The sequence below is a fragment of the Helianthus annuus genome, chromosome 17 (assembly GCF_002127325.2).
Source record: "Helianthus annuus cultivar XRQ/B chromosome 17, HanXRQr2.0-SUNRISE, whole genome shotgun sequence".
NCBI classification, from domain to species: domain Eukaryota; kingdom Viridiplantae; phylum Streptophyta; class Magnoliopsida; order Asterales; family Asteraceae; genus Helianthus; species Helianthus annuus.
The window spans coordinates 46,168,145-46,189,135 of NC_035449.2; the positions used below are offsets into that span (position 1 = coordinate 46,168,145).

At 34.6% G+C, this 20,991-nt stretch overlaps 2 protein-coding genes across 2 annotated transcripts; both read right to left on the bottom strand.

Annotated features, from left to right (window-relative positions):
* Positions 1-584: 584 nt before the first annotated feature.
* Positions 585-3,012, bottom strand: LOC110924123 (glycine-rich cell wall structural protein 1.0-like). The gene is made up of 3 exons (XM_022168157.1): positions 3,004-3,012; positions 2,521-2,835; positions 585-698 (listed from the first exon to the last, which is right to left on the bottom strand). The coding sequence occupies exons 1-3, from the start codon at positions 3,010-3,012 to the stop codon at positions 585-587; spliced, it is 438 nt and encodes a 145-aa protein (XP_022023849.1).
* Positions 3,013-14,909: 11,897 nt separating this feature from the next.
* LOC110924122 (protein FAR1-RELATED SEQUENCE 5-like) lies at positions 14,910-19,530 on the bottom strand. Its single transcript, XM_022168156.2, has 5 exons — positions 19,377-19,530; positions 16,794-17,622; positions 16,430-16,688; positions 15,769-16,335; positions 14,910-15,641 (listed from the first exon to the last, which is right to left on the bottom strand). The coding sequence occupies exons 1-5, from the start codon at positions 19,528-19,530 to the stop codon at positions 14,910-14,912; spliced, it is 2,541 nt and encodes an 846-aa protein (XP_022023848.2).
* Positions 19,531-20,991: the final 1,461 nt, after the last annotated feature.

A 20,991-nucleotide genomic window follows, 5' to 3' on the forward strand; every position in this document is an offset into this window, starting at 1 on the left:
AACTATATTAGACCATACCCCTCCTGCAGATTTTTTAACCGGCAGAAACGACCAACCCGAGCCTTTGGAGTGTAAAGCATCAATGACCTTAACCCATAACTTGCCCTTCTCCGTTTTATATCTCCACGCCCATTTGAAAAGCAACGCCTTATTTATATTACACAACTTATTGAGCCCTATGCCCCCTCTATCCTTGGGTCTCGCCACTATCTTCCAAGAAACCCAGTGGGTTTTATTACTCACACTTGACCCTCCCCACAAGAACTTTCTTATCATCCCTTCTAAATCTTTTATAACTTTAACCGGCGCTCTATATAACTTTCTTATCATCCCTTCTAAATCTTTTAAGTTCTTGTATTTTAATGGTTTTAATAACCTGAGTCCAAAATTATTTTTTAACCCTTTGAGTACTTAGCTGGTAATTCTCTAACCCTTTGAGTTCAAATTTTTAATTACCGTTAAGCAAGTATATCATCTGTTTGTGAAAAAGGCCAAATGTCGATATTTATTAAAAAATAATAATTAAATTCTCAGTAGGATACTCAAACCCTAGTTCCATTTTCATTAGCGTCTTCGTTTCTAACTCAATTTTGATTCACATAAACAAAAATCTTTTTTCGCAACGCAAATAAGGACAGTAACACTAAACTAAGACTGAACCTAGTTGTAGTAAGCTCCAAAATCCTAATTTCCATCGCCTAAAATTGGATTGAAATTAAAAAAAATTAAGATGGGAATCAAGAAAATGGACCAGATGGGTGTTGTTTAGTAGTGAAAAAAAAATTTAATAGTGGCAAGATCATTTCACCATGTGGCAATGAATTAATCCGACAGATGTGGGAATTCTAACAGAAAAAGATGAAATAAGAACAAAGCAAATGAAGACAAACAACACCTTCAATCTTTCAAATTCTCTTTTGTTTCTCACTACGCAAACAAACACGAGAGGAGAGGGAAAAATGGGTTTAAAACTTTAAATAAATTGAAGAAACCCATTACAAAAGAATACAAAACACCAACTTTTTGTGTAGTTCCCTAATGTTTCTTTGTAGTGGAAAGCAACTGATTGAAGTGAAGAATTTGGGGATCGATATACAACGATGGTTATATATGTTGGTATTTTTAGTGATTATCAATATTTGTAGCGGTATTGGATTAACTCGTTCAATAGGTATTCTCGTTAAATATTAATTGGGTTAGGTGATGCAGGAATGACAGATTTGATTGTTATAACGAGCTATTGTGTGTAATCGATTTGGGCCGAATTAATTTAATTGGGTTGTTAAATTGGAACTTAATTAGGCTTAATTATAATATAATGTTATCTTAGTGGCATTGGGCTTTGGCCATGGGCCAACCAGATCGGTGCAATATGGAATACATGATCTCCATTTTGATACAAAAGATCAATTCCCAAAGGTTAAGAAATGTCTTACGTGTAGGGTGTAAGAGGTGCATGCCTTATGAGTTGGGGGAAAATTTCACCCACCCAATCATAAAATGTCATGTCATTTCCCATCTCATTCTCCTCTCTTGCCCAAACACACAAGGTGGTTTCTTCCAAACCATTTTTTTAAAAAGACATTGATTGGTTGAATACTAGTGAGCCCCACCTTTATCCCCTCTCCCATACTTCACCTCATGCGGCAACAACTCACCGCAAAACAACTACCCACGCGGCAATCTTGGTGATGGCGGTGGACTCACCGTGCGTCAAAACAATTCCTCGCAAGGATTGTCGCTTCCACCCCATACTCCCTTATTTGACTAAATATTAGATTTTGTTACTAAGAGGTTGTTTGGTAGCCTCTAAATGATCATTAAGATGCTACCTCTTAATGGAACCATTATAAATTTTACCAATGAGAAGGTAGAAGAATGTGACATGTGATGATATACCATTCAGACTTGAGGTTACCTCTTATTCATTTAGAGGTTTTAAACCATTAAGAGGTAGCATCTGAATGGTCATTAAGAGGCTACCAAACAGCTCCTAATATTGATGATATCCCTTATTTTAATAAATATTAGAGGTTGTTACTAATATTGATGATGGGGAGGTTCATTTGAGAATAATCTTCTTGAAAGAAGAAAAATAAATTAATCTATACCCTATATTTTTTTATCAATGGTTGTGAATTAAGATATTATTTTGTCAACTTTTAATTAGTGCTTTAATTAGTAAGGGTAGTATAGACAATTTGATGTAGAATACTAATAAATATTTTAAAGAGTTACTCAAATCTCATGAATGCCACCATAAATTGCTCCTGCATCACTATTAGGTAGCGTTTGGTATGCAGGAATGAGAGGTGGAATGGAATGGACCATTGTCAGGGAATGAAGAAAAGAGTGTTTGGTTGGTCGATGAAATGGAATCGTCCATTCCAAAATGCATTCCATTCCCTCAAAATCATTCCATCCGTCCCCCCTGTTTTTTTTTCCATTCCATTCCCTCTTCCCCCTTCATTAACAACACCACAACCCACCACCGTTGCTACCACACACACATACACACACCCCACCACCACCACCACCGTCATCCGCCGCCGTCACCCACCCCCGCTGCCACTCGCCACCACCACTGCCACCACCTTCCGCCGCCGTCGTCGCCACCCACCGTCGCCACTGCCACCTCCGATCATCGCCACCACCCGGCCACCCACCGTCGCCACTGCCACCTCCGATCATCGCCACCACCCACCTTCGATCATCGCCGCCACCATTGCCACTGCCACCTCCGATCACCGTCGCCACCGCTATCAACCGCCACCACCCACCACTACCACTACCACCTCCGACCACCGTCACCGCTGCTACCACCTCCGACCACCCCTGCCACCACCATCGCCATCACCGCCACCTACCTCCACCGTCCTCCACCACCACCACCGTTGTCACCATCCGCCGTCTTCTCCACCCACCACCACCGCCAACCACCGCCGCGGCGCCGCTGCTACAACTGACACCTAGCACCACGCCCCGTCATCGCACATCACTGACCACCGCCATCTAATTTTATTCCTTCGTCTTTTTTCGCATACCAAACAACAAAAAGTAATTGTTCATTCCATTCACACATGGTAACCAAACAAGACACGGAATGGTAATGATCAATTCCATTACATCATCCATTCCATTACCTCGTCCATTCCATTCCGCCGTCTATTCCATTACCCCATACCAAACAGACCCTTAATGTGTTGGGTCTTATACCAATTTTATTAGGAGTGACAAAATTATTTAAAAGTGTAGTGTCCTACACATATTTTATTATGAGTCATAAAATTACGAGTCCTACACATTCTATACCTTACACCAAAACATTGTTTTAATGGTGTATGAAACATTGAATTTGTATGATCATGTGTATGATTGTTTTTATTGTGTAAGGTACACAACTATTTTATAAGACAGACTCATTAAATGATTAGATTTCATTAATTTGAATAGCAAAAATAAATGATAACTCATTAAATGATTTATTCAAATTACCTTTGTATCCTTTATTCTGTTTATTTTTAATTTGTAATTTGTTCTCATTTGAACTCTCCACTATTGAGGATATACATCTAATTTTAATAAATATGGAGGTTGGTTAATTTTTGAATATAACTGTTCCGCAAGTTTTGGGATCTGTACGGTTTTCAGAAACCGAACACACAAACAAAAGTCTATTCGCAAAAATCAATATTGATACGGTATTCCATTATTTTCAAAATCACAGTCATGTTCTTGTTCAAAAATTGAGTATAACCCGTCAGAACTTTTGATAATGTCGATCAAATAGTTCATTGATAGTTCTTATACGACTCTCAATTTAATCTAAGCAATTTTTATTTTGATTCACTGTGGTCTCCTCAATTCAACCAACAATATAATGATTTGGGGTTTGTGTTTTGTTGCTCAGTGGTGTGGTATCCCGCTATTGTATGCTTTCAATGTCAAGGATCTGTTGGGTTTATATCTTCACTAATCCGGACCTTTAGTTTCTGTAACTACTATTCTCCGTTTCGGATCTTTCTCCTACATCTTTCTAATCATCTCTGGTGCAACATACTCTTTTGTTCCAACAAAGTCTTTAAAAACCCCAAAATCTATATCTGGTGCGGTGCAGCAGTGTTGGTATGGTGGTGCAATGGGAGTGGTCAGAGGTGTGGTTGTGGAGGTGTAGTGGTGGTGGTGGTGGTGGTGCGGTTGTTTAGTGGTGGTGATGGGATGGTCTACATGGGAAAGAGAGAGAAAGTAATTGTGTGTTAAGTGCTTGTGTGTGCAAGTGTGTGTACGTGTATATATATATAGGGTGGGGTTCGCCTACAAAGTTCATTTTTCCTACAAAGTGTACAAAGTCATAAAACACCACAATTTCAGCCATAAAACACACTCAAAACCTACAAATACCATAATGAAGATCACAAAAACACAATATCCAAACCCCTAACAGTCCTTAAAAACTTCAAACACACCATCGTACAACTATGAATATAAAACACAACAAATAATCAATATATAACACACTAATATTAGTCATTCGATAATCAAAGTCTTATCATCCAAAACGCAATACAAAACCCACAAATATAGTGTTTTAGTAATCTTCACTATGTTATTTGTGGGTTTTGAGTGTGTTTTATGGTTGACATTATGTGTTTTATGACTTTTTACACTTTGTAAGAAAAATGAACTTTGTAGCCAACTCCCGCCTTATATATATATATATATAGGGGAAAGTTCATTTGAGAAGAAATTTAATGTGAGAAGAAAAAGAAGAAATGACATATTAGTAAAATACTATTTCATTTATAACTCATATCATTAATTATTAACTCTTTAATTAATTAGTCAACTAATCATTAATTATCCTACATATAATCTACAAAAACCTACACATATCAAAATTTTCCTACATATACCCTACACACTATAGAATTTTATCCTACACAGTCGAAATTTATCCTACACACTTCGAAAATATATATCCTACACAACTTGTAATTTATCCTACACAACTAGTAATTTTTTCTACACTTTAAATTAACTTGTTTTTTTAATTTGGAAAAAATTATATATTTTTAAAAGGAATTACAAATTTAATTTAGTTAGTTATTAAAGGGGAAGAATACAAATTAATGATCTTTGTAAGTTTACCAATATACCCTTATATTAAAATTAAATGCAAATATTAAATGAAGTAAAATGAAGCATTCTTATTGGTTGAAACTTCTTTTTTTTTTTCTTCTTACAAAAAAATTCTTCTCATTTGAACCCTCCACTATATATATATATATATATATATATATATATATATATATATATATATATATATATATATATATAGTGGGGATCCTACGAAAAGTGTGTTTTTCCTAGAAAGTCTAGGAAGCGATCTGGGCCATCCAATGGGTGTGTTTAATGGTTGAGATCATCTTGGTGGCATTTTGGTTATGTGTTTCTTAAAAACAAGATTATTTAATTAATCAGTGGTAGAGATGTCATTTAACTTGTTTTAAATATGGAAATAACTATCATTCCATAAACCACCCCACATTTCTTGCGATATTTTTTTTTCTCTCTCTCCCTTTCCCTCGTCCCTCTCTCTTCCTTCTATCCTTCATGAAGAAACACAACATCAAGAAAACACATCGTAACAAATGTCACCCATCGTAACAACATGAATGGTAAAACACAGCGTCAAGAAATCCTCTAGCATGAATGCTAAAACACAAAGTTATTAAATTGCTGGCTATTAAAATACAATGTCAAGAAATCCTCCAGCATTACTAGCATGGATGGTAAAACACAACGTCAAGAAATCCTCCAGCATGAATGCTAAAACACAACGGTATTAATCTGCTTGCTGTTAAGACACAATGTCAAGAAATCCTCCAGCATTACCAGCATGGATGGTAAAACACAGCGTCAAGAAATCCTCCAGCATTACCAACATGAATGCTAAAACACAACTGTATTAATCTGCTTGCTGTTAAAACACAATGTCAAGAAATCCTCCTGCATTACCAGCATGGATGGTAAAACACAACGTCAAGAAATCCTCCAGCATTACCAACATGAATGCTAAAACACAACTGTATTAATCTGCTTGCTGTTAAAACACAATGTCAAGAAGTCCTCCAGCATTACCAGCATAAATGGTAAAACACATCGTCAAGAAATTCTCCAGCATTAACAGCATGAATGCTAAAACACAACAGTATTAATCTGCTTGCTGTTAAACACAATGTCAAGAAATCATCCAGTGTTACCAAACATCATTCATATTATGGGATCTATAAAAACATTGACTTTAACCCTCTAACTGTTAAAACACAGTACCAAGAACATGCTGATAGATTCCAGATAAAGTTTAATAATCGGCGATGAATCTTGTGAGCAAGAAAACGAAGGAATGATTGATATTTACGTGAGATCAGAATTCGAAAACAAAAAATTCCGAAAATTATGGAGGAAATCAGTTTCATTCGTGTACATGGATAGTTAGTTATTGAAGATAATTTGCTAAAATAAAATTAGATTATGAAAGTACATAATTGCCCTTCTAGTTAAAATCCTTCAATGTCACGTATCGCATTCTGATTGCTCCCTAGACTTTCTAGGAAAAATCCACTTTCTACCCAACTCCTCCTATATATATATATAGGGGAAGGATATATAGAAAACCCACTTTAAGTTAGAAAACCCGGGAAACTCAAAGTTCCCGATGTTTTTTTTTTTGAAAAAAATTTACACATGTTATATACATGTTTTTAAGGGTTTTGGGTAAAAAAAAATCAAAAAAGCGCCGAGTAGATATTTAAAAAAAAAATAAACAAGTTTTGGTGTAACACATGTTACATTCATCTGACATATTTGTAACATGTGTTACACTAAAACTTGTTTATTTTTTTAAAAAATATCTACTCGGCGCTTTTTTGATTTTTTTTGCCCAAAACCCTTAAAAACATGTATATAACATGTGTGAATTTTTTCAAAAAAAAAAAAAAAAACATCGGGAGCTTTGAGTTTCCCGGGTTTTCTAAATTAAAGTGAGTTTTCTATAGATACTTATACTCTATATATATATATATATATATATATAGTGGAGGGTTCAAATGAGAAGAAATTTTTTGTAAGAATAAAAAAGAATAAATTTCAACCAATAAGAACCCTTCATTTTACTTCATTTAACTTTTGCATTTAATATTAGTGTAATGGTATATTGGTAAACTTAAATAGATCATTAATTGGTATTCTTTCTTTTTAATAACTAACTACATTAAATTTGTAACTTATTTTTAAAAAATATATTTTTTCAAAGAATAAAAGAAAATTAATTTAAAGTGTAGGATGAATTACGAGATGTGTATGATGAATTACGAGGTATGTAGGATAAATTTAATATGTGTAGGATAAATTTCAAAACATGTAGGATAAATTTTGATGCGTGTAGGCAAAAATTTTAGTGTGGAGGATGATAGTCTTTATGACTAATTAATTAGTCAAAAAACAATCATAAATGAGATGAGAAAAAACTATTTAATGTTTTACAATTGTACCCTTTGTTCTTTTTCTTCTCAAATTAATTTTCTTCTCAAATGAATCTTCCCCTATATATATATATATATATATATATATATATATATATATATATATAGGGTAAGGATAGTGTAAAAAGGGCCTAAAGTGTGAGAAGTGTGAGAAGTATATTATAACACTATATATAATACTATATAACACCATATAAACACCGTATAACAATATGTAACACCATATAATACCATATAACACTATGTAACACTATATATCATTATATAACAAATATAACACTATACATCTATCATAGACATGCTTTCAGACACCCTATAGTGTTATATTTGTTATATAATGATATATAGTGTTACAAAGTGTTATATGGTATTATATGGTGTTACATATTGTTATACGGTGTTTATATGGTGTTATATAGTATTATATATAGTGTTATAATACACTTCTCACACTTCTCACACTTTGAGCACTTTTTACAGGATCCTCTACCTATATATATATATATATATATATAGGGGAAGGTTATTGTAAAAAAGGTAGTTTTTGTGAGAAAGATAGGAAAGAATATAAACCATTAGATCATTGATCTAATGGTTAAGATTAGAGTGGCAATATTGTAATTAAAATAGTGTTTTTTATTAACTGCTTTGATTTGATAGGGGTAAAATAGGGCTTTCCTATACTTTCAAATCAAAAACCGTATCTATTATACCTGATTTCTCTCTCATTAACGAATTTTACGCTCGAATATACAGGGGCGATTTCTTCCCACAAATATTATAAGATTTACATGGTTCAATGAGCCCTAAAATCACAATCGTCTACAATCGAAGGAAGCGAAAACAGACATTTGATGCAATGGAACGAAGGACGAAGAAGAAATTTGATCATTTGACAGTTGAAGACACTACAAATCGCGGGATTATGAAACCAAAGTTTAAGAAATCAACCTCTGATTTCAAAAAAGGTTCGACTTTATTGTTTAATACTAGGGTTTTATTGATTAATGGTGTATTTCAATGGTGTTATTTAGTTCATCAGTTAAGGTTTTTTTTTTGTTTTTGGGATTGACTTCGAATGTGTTAATGGTGTTTCTTATCATGAACAAAAACCTTAGTGTTCAATTTAATAATGGTGTTATAATGTTGTTGTACCATAATAATAGTGTTATAACACTTGGTTAGGTGTTTTTTTCATATGGTGTTTTTTATTGGGTGTTTAGGTTGCTTAGGTTTTGGTATTTGGTCAGATAGTTTGTGTTAACTGTTGTTATAAATCTTAAATGATGTTATAAACGCTGTATAGAGTCTATATCAGGTGTTTTTTGAATGTTGTTAGAAATAGGTATGGTGTTATTTATACTACAATTTCATATGGGGTGTTATTTATCTTGTAGATTCACATTTATGGTGTTATTTAAGATATTGTCTTTTGTTTGAAGGGTGCGATAAATAGGTATGGTGTTATGTTTACTGCAGCTTCAAGCTGCTCTATGAATGGTGTTATGTATCTTGTAGAATTATATGAAGGGTGTTATTTAACATACTGGTCTATAATAAGAGTGTCATTGTTTTGGGTGGTGTAATAAATAGGAATGGTGTTATATATATATCAAGGTGTTATTTCTCATTCTGATCTATAATAAGATTGTCATTGTTTTGAGTGGTGTTATAAATAGGTATGGTGTTTTATATATATTAAGGGAGTTATTTTAAACATAGTTTTTAATTATTTCTACAGTCAGGTCAAGCCATCGGCTTCGGGGCAAAATGTACAAATCACGTTTCAAAAACACAATTGAACGACCATTGGTATGTAGTGACTCAGAAACGTCAAATAAGGACGACAAAGGTAATTGAATTGAAGTTTAAATTATCGAGATATCAAAAACAATAAGCGTTATGTTTTTTAAAATGTTCTCTTTGATTAAAACAGATGTGGGTAATGCGAAAACAAAAGAAGATGATTCGTCGTCGATAAAAAACACACAATGTGAGTTTTGGAAAAAAAAATGATGTTTTAATTGTAAGTTGTTGGGTTATACTAAAGGATTGAAAATTGTTTTTTGTTTGCAGCCCAGGATGTTATTGATAGTCAACTTGTCGTACACCCATCCATCAAAATAACATCTGAAAAAGGTATTTTGTTGAAGCGCTAATATTTTGAAGTAGTTATTTACTAAAATTCATATTAAAAATTGTTGTAGATCTGGTACGAGACCCGGATGACGATTTTGTCGACACCCCACCACCGGGTAAACGACGGAAATCGGCTGCCAAAAGAGGCACGTCTCGTGGAATGCATCAACAAGTGAGGCAGCCGTATAAGCCGTTCACGGGTGCCCGTATCAGGCCAAAAGTAGGTATCAACAATATGATAACACTAGCATCCGGCCTAAATGAGGAACAACGTAAAAAAGTGGGAGAAATTGGGTTTGGTTCGATTTTTCATTACAAGGTGACAGGTGTGCCTACTGCTTTGGGAAATTGGTTGGTTACAAATTACGACCCAGACAATGATATTTTACACGTGGACGGCGGGCGCACTATAAACATATCGTCGGAGCTTGTTAGGAGTGTTTTCGGACTGCCTATGGGTCCAACGGATCTTGCTGAAAAAAAGAAAGCGAGCAAAAGGAAGGATGTTGTTGTCCAAGCGTTCAGAGAACAGTTTAATCATATGGATATCACCCGCTTGTCCCCGGTTCAGCTGATGAATTACATATTGGATTTCCAGTCTGATAACGGAAGACTGTTTGTACTGAACTTCTTGGTTCTTTACTTCTCACTCCTTGGAGAAACCACGACGAACAACTCCGTCAATGTGCGATTCATTTCAAATATTCAGCCGGGCGTGGATATCAAAAGCTTCAATTGGTGTGCGTACATGATCTCGTGTCTCAAAAGAACGAAAACAGCGTGGCGTGGTGGTGATGATGCTTTTAGAGGTCCTATGTTATTACTTGCGGTAAGCAGTTAACTTTTAGTATTAAAAAATTATTGTGAAACATCGTTAGTTAATAACACTTTATATTTCTAAATAACACCACAGTTTAGTGAATAAACACTTTATTTTTTCAAATAACATCACAATTTAATGAATAACACTTTATGTATCTAAATAAACACCACATTTACTGAATAACCCTTTATGTATCTAAATAACATCACAGGTTACTGAATAGCACTTTATGTAGCTAAATAACACCACAGTTTTACTGAATAACACTTTAGGTATCTAAATAACACCATAGTTTCCTGAATAACACTGTATGTATCTAAAAAACACCACAGTTTACCGAATGACACTTTATATTTTCCAAATAACATCACAGTTTACTGAATAGCACTTTATGTATCTAAATAACACCACAATTTACTGAATAACACTTTATTACCGAATAACACTTTATATAACTGAATAACATCAATATTGCTATCTGGTTAACAATTATTTTGAAACTGATTGCTTACGTACTGGAAAATGTTGTCGCAGATTGCTTACGGAATTGTGTTAAAGAAGATACCTTCATCACACAGTTCAAATATAATTGAACTTGTTGATGACGATCTTCTTTACAATCTCGAGGGTGATATAGAAAGGATGGATAATGAACAAATTAAGAAGACAAATAAAAGGGAAGATAAAAAACACAAACGAGCAGAAGGGGTTGATGGTGATAGAAAAAAATTCAAGAAGCAAAAACAAGGACATAAAAAGGGAATGGACAATGTGCTGATCGAAGATGATGATGCGCACTTGGGTATATACAGACACTGTGCTGATTACCTACTGTCACAGACTGACACCCAAACATGTGCATTATTTGTAGGTCGGGATGGCGAAGTCCACACTCCGATGGCATCTCGACATGGGGACACTCCATCAGCAGCAGGAACAGGCGTTCATGACGATTCTGAGCTGGTAAACATGTTAAAATTTGTAATATACTTGAAAGTATATGGTATTTTTAATGATAACACTTTAAACTGGGGTTTCGTACAGGTTCGAGCGAATTTGTTGGATAACTTGTTTAGAGAATTTGAGCTATGCGTTCACAAGATCAATAACACCATAACAGAATCGTGTCTGATGTTCCCGGATAGTGATCTGCTGAAACAGAAAGGTTTGGTTTGGAAGGAGTTAATGAAATTGCTGCTTGTCGTTGACGATGAGGAAAAAAAGGATGTAGATGAAGTGGAAAAGGGAGATCAAAACGTTGAGGCAGAAAATGATGACGTGGCTGTTTCTGTTGAACCAGTTGAACCGCAAAAAGGTAGTGTAAATATAGACGGGTATAACACTCCTATGAACGAGAAAAAAATAGATTATATAACACCACACACTTCTCCCTTTTCACCAATGACGGCTTCGTTTGTCGCAGAACTGGACAAAGTCGTCGAAAGGGTTCAAAGTGAAATAACACCAGAGACAAAGATCAACATTTCAGGAGTTGAAACAGTGAACTTTTCGGCAAGACTGGCCGATGCAGCAAAGGATGAAAAACGTCAAGAAGTAACGGTTCCTGTTCAGCGTCAAAGATCGCCGAGGCCGAAACGAACAATCAAGCTTCCGGCGGCACTACGGTCACCGTACGTGCAACGACCTGTTATGTTGAGAACCGTTCGTGAGACGGCTGAAGAAACACTTGCTCGATGTATATTTTCTGCAGTAGGAAACGTATGGTAAGTATCCAAAATGGACCTTAACAAACTTATTTATGTGGTTTATTATACGTTATCAGTTTTGAACATTTATTGAATTATACATCCGTGTCGACGGTGTTTTGGTTTGTAGGGAAGTTTTGTTCAGCGACAACGGTAACGTGTCGGTTATGAGGGTAGCTTTTGAATCGATGATGCCTGGTGTAACTGTGCACGTGAATGTCATCAGTGCCTGGGCTGCGTTGCTGAACCATGAAGAAAAAAATAGAATGGGGACAGCAACAAAGTTATTCTGCAACGCCGGAATGCTAGTAAGTTTAATTTCTGCAGACTGTATCATGTGATTATAGTTAAATAACACCATGTTTATGTTTCTAAATAACACCACAATAGCTGGAAAAGGGTTTAAATAGCAGAATTATGTTATTGTGAATTCTAAATAACACCACAGTTACTTATACCGAAACATCGTTAGTTAATAACACTTTATATTTATAAATAACACCACAGTTTAATAAATAACACTGTATTTTACCAAAATAACACCACAGTTTACTGAATAACACTTTATGTATCTAAATAACACCACAAATTACTGAATAACACTTAATTGTGATTATAGTTAAATAGTAGCATGTATTAACTAAACAGCATGTATTAACTTACCACCATGTTTATGTAAATATGAATTATTGATTTAATAGTGATTATAGTTAAATAACAGAATTATGTTATTATGAATTCTTAATTTAACAGAATTATGTTATTATGTTATTATGAATTCTTAATTTAATAGTGATTATAGTTAAATAGCAGCATGTATTAACTTACCACCATGTTTACGTAAATAACACAGATTGTTTGTTTGTTTACCTGGAAAACACCAAATCTGGAATAGGATTTAAAAAAGATATCTATGTTATTGTGAGTTCTTGACTTAACACCATAATTTCATTTTTTGTTCGCCTGAATAACACCACAGCTGGAAAAAGATTTCGCGTTGTCCGAAGATGCACGATTAGCAGAATTTACAAACAACATGAATGTTGTGCTTGATTCAACGGGACCAAAGGTATTTAAAGGCAACTTTGAGATGGTGTTTATACCCATGTTGACCGGGCGGCATTACTATCTTCTGTTTTTCAACTTGAAAACAAAAGATGTCTATATAATTGACAACATAGAAGGTGCTGCGGGATTGGAGAGATATCATGGAAATGTGGAGAAGATGGTATGTTTATACTTATACAGCTACCGTAACAATAAAAAAATTAAGTTTTTTACAACGATAATTTGTATCCGCAGATAAGTACATTTTGTCGGTATCTAAGACCAATGCATCCAAGAATCGCTGCACAGCTAAGGAATACACAACCAGTTCGACTAGAGTTGCCATGGCAAACACTTTACAATGGTATCGACTGTGGTATTTTCCTTATGCGGCATATGGAAAGTTACAATGGTAATCGCGTTTATATTTCTGTTTATTAAAAAATTAATTAAAATAAATGTACACGAAATATGAACAATTCTGATGGTTTGGTATTGAATAGGAACACACGATGCACAGTGGATGTGTTGTTTATCGAATGAGAGGGACGTTAACAACGTGGTTTTGCCTGATCAAGCACGCGAAATCGAGGATCTGCGTAAGAAGTACCTCTCAAAAATGCTCCTAAGCGACGTGAACACGGAACGGGGAGTTGTGGAAAAGGAAGTACACGATTATGCACTTTTGGACGAGGATGATAGGTTGAGAATGGCCGAGAATGCGTTTGATCGGATTAATGGAAGGTTGGGAGCTGAAGAGTAAGTAGACAGCAGAACAAGTTAATCTTTTTGTTACTTGACAAAATATTTTGGGAAATATAGGTTATAAGATGTGTTAGTGTTTTGACAAAGTTGTGGTCTATTATGTAAGTTTTACTATGACAAAGTTCCGTGTTTTAATCAATTAATATTACAATTTCCGGCACAAATAAGAACGCGTATTGGGCAGATAGTTTTTTCACAAAGTAAATGATGATCATGCTAAAAATGTAAATAAAAATACCAACTCCTTTGCAACCTGCACAATTAAGACACTATACTTATGTAAATAACACAATAACGCTACACTTACATAAGTAAATCACCCTGAACATATGAACATCAATAATAACACCCTGTACAATTAAAAACACCATGGTTCTGCAAAATTAACAAAAATAATTATTTCTATACAGACAAATTAACAATAGTCAACTTGCGTTAACAAATAACACCATTAACAAAAAAAAACTCTTTTAAACACACATAAAACCGCCGGCTTAGAATAAATATCTGAGTGAGGACAAAAAGTTTTTACACATAGGACTGAAATTAACAAATAACACCAAAAATAACAACCTGAAACTGGAATTAACAAATAACACCCTGAACAATAATAATAACACCCTGATCAACATGCATAATAATGACACCATGAACCACAAAAAATACTAATCATATTTCAAAATTACATAATAAAACACACGAATTTAACAGAAACAAAATATAAACCATTGTGACTGGTAATATTAAAATTCGACCATAATCAAACTAAATTAAAACCATGAGTGTATGCGAATACGAAAAAAGATAAAAAAACCTAGCAATGTACGAAACAAGATGAAAGTACGTTAAAAATAACGAAATTTTTTGATATCTCTAAATAACTTACTACTCCTCTTCCCCATCCTCCCCGTCTAATGCATCCTCATCTTGTTCATCCATATCTTCTTCAACTTCCTCCCATTCATCTTCCTCCTCGTCACCTTCATCAGCTCCTTCACCGTCATCCTCGGCCATAGCTTGTTCTTTAGTCCGGGTAGGGTTTTTGCAAGTACGTCTATTATGACCGTATCTAAAACAGTTTTGACATTGACGGCTCTTTTTACCCAACTGACTTACTGCAATTTCACGTTTGGACTTCATCCGTTTAGGCTTACCCATACCTTTGAATCTTGTTCCAATGGGAACACGAACGGTTGCTTCTGATGGTTTTGTGTTACCAGTAATTTCTGCAAACCTATCACGACGGCTCTTAGGTGGAGCATTGACGACAAACTCATCAGCAGTTTTGAAATAATTAACAACATGATCCCTGAACGAGCATAGCGCATCAAAGTTGGTGACAAGCTGATTAATAACCGACTCTGTAGAATATGTGATCTCACGTACAACACGGTTAACTTCATTATAACGATCCTCAGTCTCATTGATACCTAGAATAGCACCAGGGGTACTATTTGGAACAGCCTCCCGAGTCCAACGTCGTAATATATAGCGTTGTGGAAACTCCCTAATGTCAAGCATCCTTAGCACACAAAAGATGTGTGAGCACAACAACCCAAACTGTTCAAATCTTTTGCATGTACAATACACAGTCATGTCGGCCTCCCGCATCATAACCTATAAAACACCATTCGAAATTATAAAGCTGTCTTAAAAATAACACTATAAAACACCATGTGCAACTGGAAATCACCAAGATCTATACAAATTTCAAGAATAACACTACAAAACATCGTGTGTATACCTCGAAGAAAGTAGTGCATGGTTGTTCCCAGTCCTTCACAAAAAAGTTAACGAAATCACCAATGTCTTCCCACTTTCCGATAGCACATCTGTGTGTACCGTGTTGTATCTCCAACTGCTGGTCAAAAAATATAGTGCGTGTGAATATCCTGGACGCTTGATCCTCCAAAACAAATTCTTCATCAAATATTTCAGCGTTGGTATTTCTGGTGTCATGGTCATTCTTCCTGTGCTCATGTCTCTGAGCTTCAATAGCAGAATCAAAATGCCCGAGAAATTCGACAAGTGTGCAACCCCGGTTACAGAACTGTCCAAAAAAATGGTTCTCGCTCTCGGAACGAGAAGAGGTACGCATAAGCCCGGACATGACCTCCTCACGATAATAAGCTGGTATCCAAGTATCCCTGATTTGGTAAATTGACTGCAGCCACTCATGATCAACCAAGTTAAAATCGTTCATTATGGTAGCCCACTCACTTTCAAACTTATCTGGTATAATTGAATCGGTCCACACAATGGCACACAGCCTCTTTTTGAAATCTGTATTATTGCAGACTGAAGCACCAACCTAAAACACCATTGAATAAACATATAACACCATAATCACCAAAAAGTATTTAAAAAGTAGTATGAAAAGGTTAAAAGGATGAACAACTAAACACCTTAGCAGAAAGCTTGTCCATGATGTGCCACATGCATAGCCTATGTCTACTCTCGGGCCATGTATCTTCGATAGCCTTCTTCATGGCTGGGTCTTGATCTGTGACAATCACCGGAGGGGCACGGCCAAATGCTTGACGAAACACATTTAGCAACCAACTATAAGTTTCAGCAGTTTCGTTCCCTATTATTGCGGCACCAAGAGTAACATTGCGATTGTGATTGTCGATGCCGGTAAATGGAACAAACATCATGTTGTACCTAAAAAACAAATACGGAATAAAAACACCATAAAAATGAATTACACATACTTAAGAAAAAATAAGCTGTAAAACCCAAAATAAATATAATAATTACGAAATTTACTTGTTACGACGATATGTGGCATCAAATGAAACAACATCACCAAACACAGAAAAATTCCTTTTGGCGTCTTCATCTGCCCAAAACAAACCCCTTAAAACTCCATTCTCGTCTGTTATATACTCCATTGAAAAGTTAGGCATGTACTCTTTCTTCCTCAAAAGCCGTTTAATCATCATATCAGCATCAAACTCCGATATATACCTGTTCAGGTCTCGCTTGAAATTTTTAAAATCGTTTTTGGTTGCCCCAACCTTGTCAAACCCACCATACAATGTCCTCATGATATTAAACGCTTTCACAGGGCCAATGTTCAAGGCACTCAACGCGTTAACGGCTTGCTCTTGCATATGGTTCATACCTCGGTTAGAGGGAAGTAGATGCCTATCTTCCTCAGCAACAAAAAAATGATTATGTGCCTCAATGAAAGAAGATACCTCATATAGATTCGAAGGCATTAACTTTATACACATACGTGCTTTGCACCCAGTCCTTATAGAAGGAACACGTCGAACAGATTTCCTCTTTGAGCCGTGATTTGAGGTGTCAATCTTTTTAGATGTATCGATCGTTTTAAAAGGTTTAGTCCCCTCCTTTGAGCAAACAAACCATTTTGATTTTATAACACCCTGATGTGTGTATTGAGAAGACTTCCTGGCAGTGAAGCCTGAAGCCATTGCATACTTCTGATAAAAGAGGAATGCGTTGTTCACTGTGGCAAAGGTCATCTTATCCCTCGGCTTAAGCGATTCATCTACCTCCGGTAAATAAGTCTTCTTACCGGAGTTTGGTGACAGTTGTAGTTTCCCAACCGGCTGATAGGTTTGAAATCCTGCAAAAATAATTCTACAGTAAAAAAACAATACAAAAAAATACGTGTGAAATAACACCACATAAACACTGTTATGAAAAAACACCCTCTACTAATACGAAAAAACACCATGTACGTATAACAAACACCCTATCTTATATAAAAACACCATTACTCATCATGACTCATCATCAACCTAAAATAACACACCACGAATAAAAAAACACCCTGACTTATATAAAAACAGCTTCAACTTCGATAACATACATAAGAACACCATACGAATAAAACAACACCCTGGCTTATATATAAACACGATTACTCATCATCAACTAGATGTTTCTACAGTGAAAACCACAACACAACATAATGTGTTTAAAATAACATCACAAACAACTGTTATAGCAACCAGTCTCTATTTATTTGAAAACACACCATGAACTTATAAAACCCCTGTAAGGAACATCCATTGAAATAAAACACCATGACTCAACATCAACCTAAATAAATAACACATACCAGCTTCAACTTCGATAACATACATAAAAACACCATGCACGTATAAAAAAACACAACATACAGCGTTATAACTGGTGTGTTCATGAGAGTTCCAATAAAAAAAAAAAACAGATGATTGAAAATTTGACAACTACAATTAAACAGATGATTGTAATTGAATAAGCTACGAATAAAAGATGAATAAATACCTTGATCGTCGTTCTCCATGAAGCAAGAAAGTATGAATCAGATTAACAATTATATGCGTAATTCAAACTGTATGCGTGATCAAAAAATAAGAAATTGAAAGCGAATTTATACTGATTAAGAGATCGATATGATTTAAAGATTTAGATGATCTGATAAAAGTTTCAAAAATCGAATTCCCTAAAAAAACTCATAAAAATCGGTTAAAGATTTGAACATTAACTAGGTTTGTTTGTACAATTACTAATATAACCCTGATCTAATATAATTGATATGGAATGATCTAATGGCTGAGATTCTTTCTCACCTTTCTCACAATTTATGCCTTTTTTACAGAATCCTTTACCTATATATATATATATATATATAGGTTTAGGATCCTGTAAAAAAGATGAAATTTTTGAGAAGGATAGGAAAGAACATGATGAGGACACATGTCATTATTTAATTTATTAGGATAAGATCAAATAAGTAATTTAATAAAAAGACTTAATCAAAGATAAAATTCAAAAACTCACATGCAATGCACATGCAAGTTCTCCTCGTCGTTTTTAAACGTCAATAACTTTTTATACGTAACTTTTTTTTTAAAAAAAATTAAAACATAATAACGAGTCTTTTTTTATCTTTAATATAAGCACCATTGCTATACTTATATAGAGAAAAAAAATTACGTTTTAATCGGATGTTTTAGTACATGGTGTTTTCTCTACGTTGTTTTAATTGTATAGTGATTCAAGGCGTTGTGTTTTATAGTAAAACACCATGAACGTATATAAGACACTATAACATTGCAAATACCATTTACATTCAGGGGGTGTTTGTTTTTCTTCAAACATCTTCAAGGGAACTGTTGTCTGCAGGCGCGCAGACGTTTCCCTTGAAGACTGTTTGTTTTTTTTAAACAGATCTGAAAATGGCTTATTTCTTCTTAAAACAAAAGCTATGAATCCTTGCTTCAAACATCTTCACACAACTCCTTAAAACATCCTGTTACCAACATCTCCAGCATCCTCTTCTTCTTCTCAATTCCACACAAAACCATGAAGGCCTCTTTCAGAGCAAGCTACGACGCCGGTCGTCGCCTCCGTCTGCCACCACCACCACCGCCCCTTCACCCACCACCGCTCCCTCTCCTTTCGCCCCCTCAACCACCACCACCCATTCCTCCGACGAACTCCAAACCACCACCGACTCCTCCGACGAACTCCAAACCATCACCATCTCCGACCTCACCAATTGGGTGAAGGGTAAGGTCCAGGAGGTATGCTATGCTTGTTGAAGATGGGGTTATCTGTTCATATTATAATTCTACCCCTTGCAAAATCAGGACTGTTTGTTTCATTCTTGTCGGTTCTAATGGTTCAATGGGGTTATCTGTTCATATTATAATTCTACCCATAAATAGGTTTCTTTTTTAGTTTTCAAAAATATTGGTTTTTTATTTATTTTTTACAAAATACGGTTGCTAACATGATGCAGGTTGCAGGTTCGAGGTGTATTTGTATAATTTTAATAAATTGCTTAGAAAACACAATATTTCTAAAAAAAAGTGCATATACCAACGAACATCCATTAAAGAGTGCTTGTTCCTATCCATTATTAATTGTGAAGAAACATTAATTAAAATGTGAGTTTGATACTTGGATCATGGATATGTTAATTGTGAAGATACAAAGTGTATGATGATTGTTTATGCAGACAATATCAATTTATAAAAACAAACAGTCTTATATTTTCAGCTTGAAGAGCTTCAGACCACATCTTCAGTTGCTGACATGAAAACAGATGAAATCAGTTTGCAGACAGTTTATGTCTGCAAAAACAAACAGCACCTCAATCTTGCAGTCTTGTTTTCTATAGTGTTTTATTTTAGGAACTCAAAACATATTACAGTGTCTTGTAAAATAAAACACCATAGAAAACAAAACTGAATGTAAATGATATTTGCAATGTTATGGTGTCTTATATACGTTCATGGTGTTTTTCTGTAAAATACAACACCTTGAATCACTATACAATTAAAACAACATAGACAAAACACCATGGACTAAAACATACGATCGAAACGTAAAAAATTTTCTCTATATAAGTATAACAATATGGTACTCATATTAAAGATAAAAAAACACTTGTTATTATGGTGTACTTTTTTTTGAAAAAAAGTTACGTATAAAAAGTTATTAACATTTAAAAAAGACGGGGGGAACTTGCATGTACATTGCATGTGAGTTTTTGAATTTAAAAATGTTAAATTTACCTTTATACGCTTAATATAGAAAATTAATTATTTTAATGGTAAACATTATTTACAATTTTGTCATTATAATCTCAACCATTACATTATAGATCAAAGGGTGTAGATTCCTTCCTACACTTCTCACAAAACATACTCTTTTTACAATAACTCTACTATATATATATCCTATATAATATTAGAATGCTTATTCATTAAAGACTTGTTACGTATATCCTCTATATTAAACGGTTAAACGTAGGCATAAAATGACTTAAATACCCCTCTAGTTAACGAACTTGGTTGATGACGTTACAAATTTCGATTCAAAGGGTTAAAGAATTACCAAGTAAGGACTCATAGGGTTAAAATTTTTAATTTTAGACTTAAATCGTTAAAAGTATTAAAAGACAGAGACTCAAAATAAATTTAATAAAAATATAAGAGTA

Bases quoted from the DNA above. Each gene is read 5' to 3' on its own strand.
- LOC110924122 (XM_022168156.2), bottom strand. From the start codon at position 19,530: ATGGTGATGGTTTGGAGTTCGTCGGAGGAGTCGGTGGTGGTTTGGAGT. The intron at 17,623-19,376 runs GTAGCTTGCTCT...TTATTTTTGCAG, and splicing joins CGGAGGCGACGACCGGCGTC to GATTTCAAACCTATCAGCCG. The intron at 15,642-15,768 runs GTATACACACGA...GGTGTTTTATAG, and splicing joins CATGCACTACTTTCTTCGAG to GTTATGATGCGGGAGGCCGA.
- LOC110924123 (XM_022168157.1), bottom strand. The intron at 699-2,520 runs GTGTGTGTATGT...ATCCAATTTTAG, and splicing joins ACGGTGGTGGTGGTGGTGGG to GCGATGGAAATTAGGATTTT.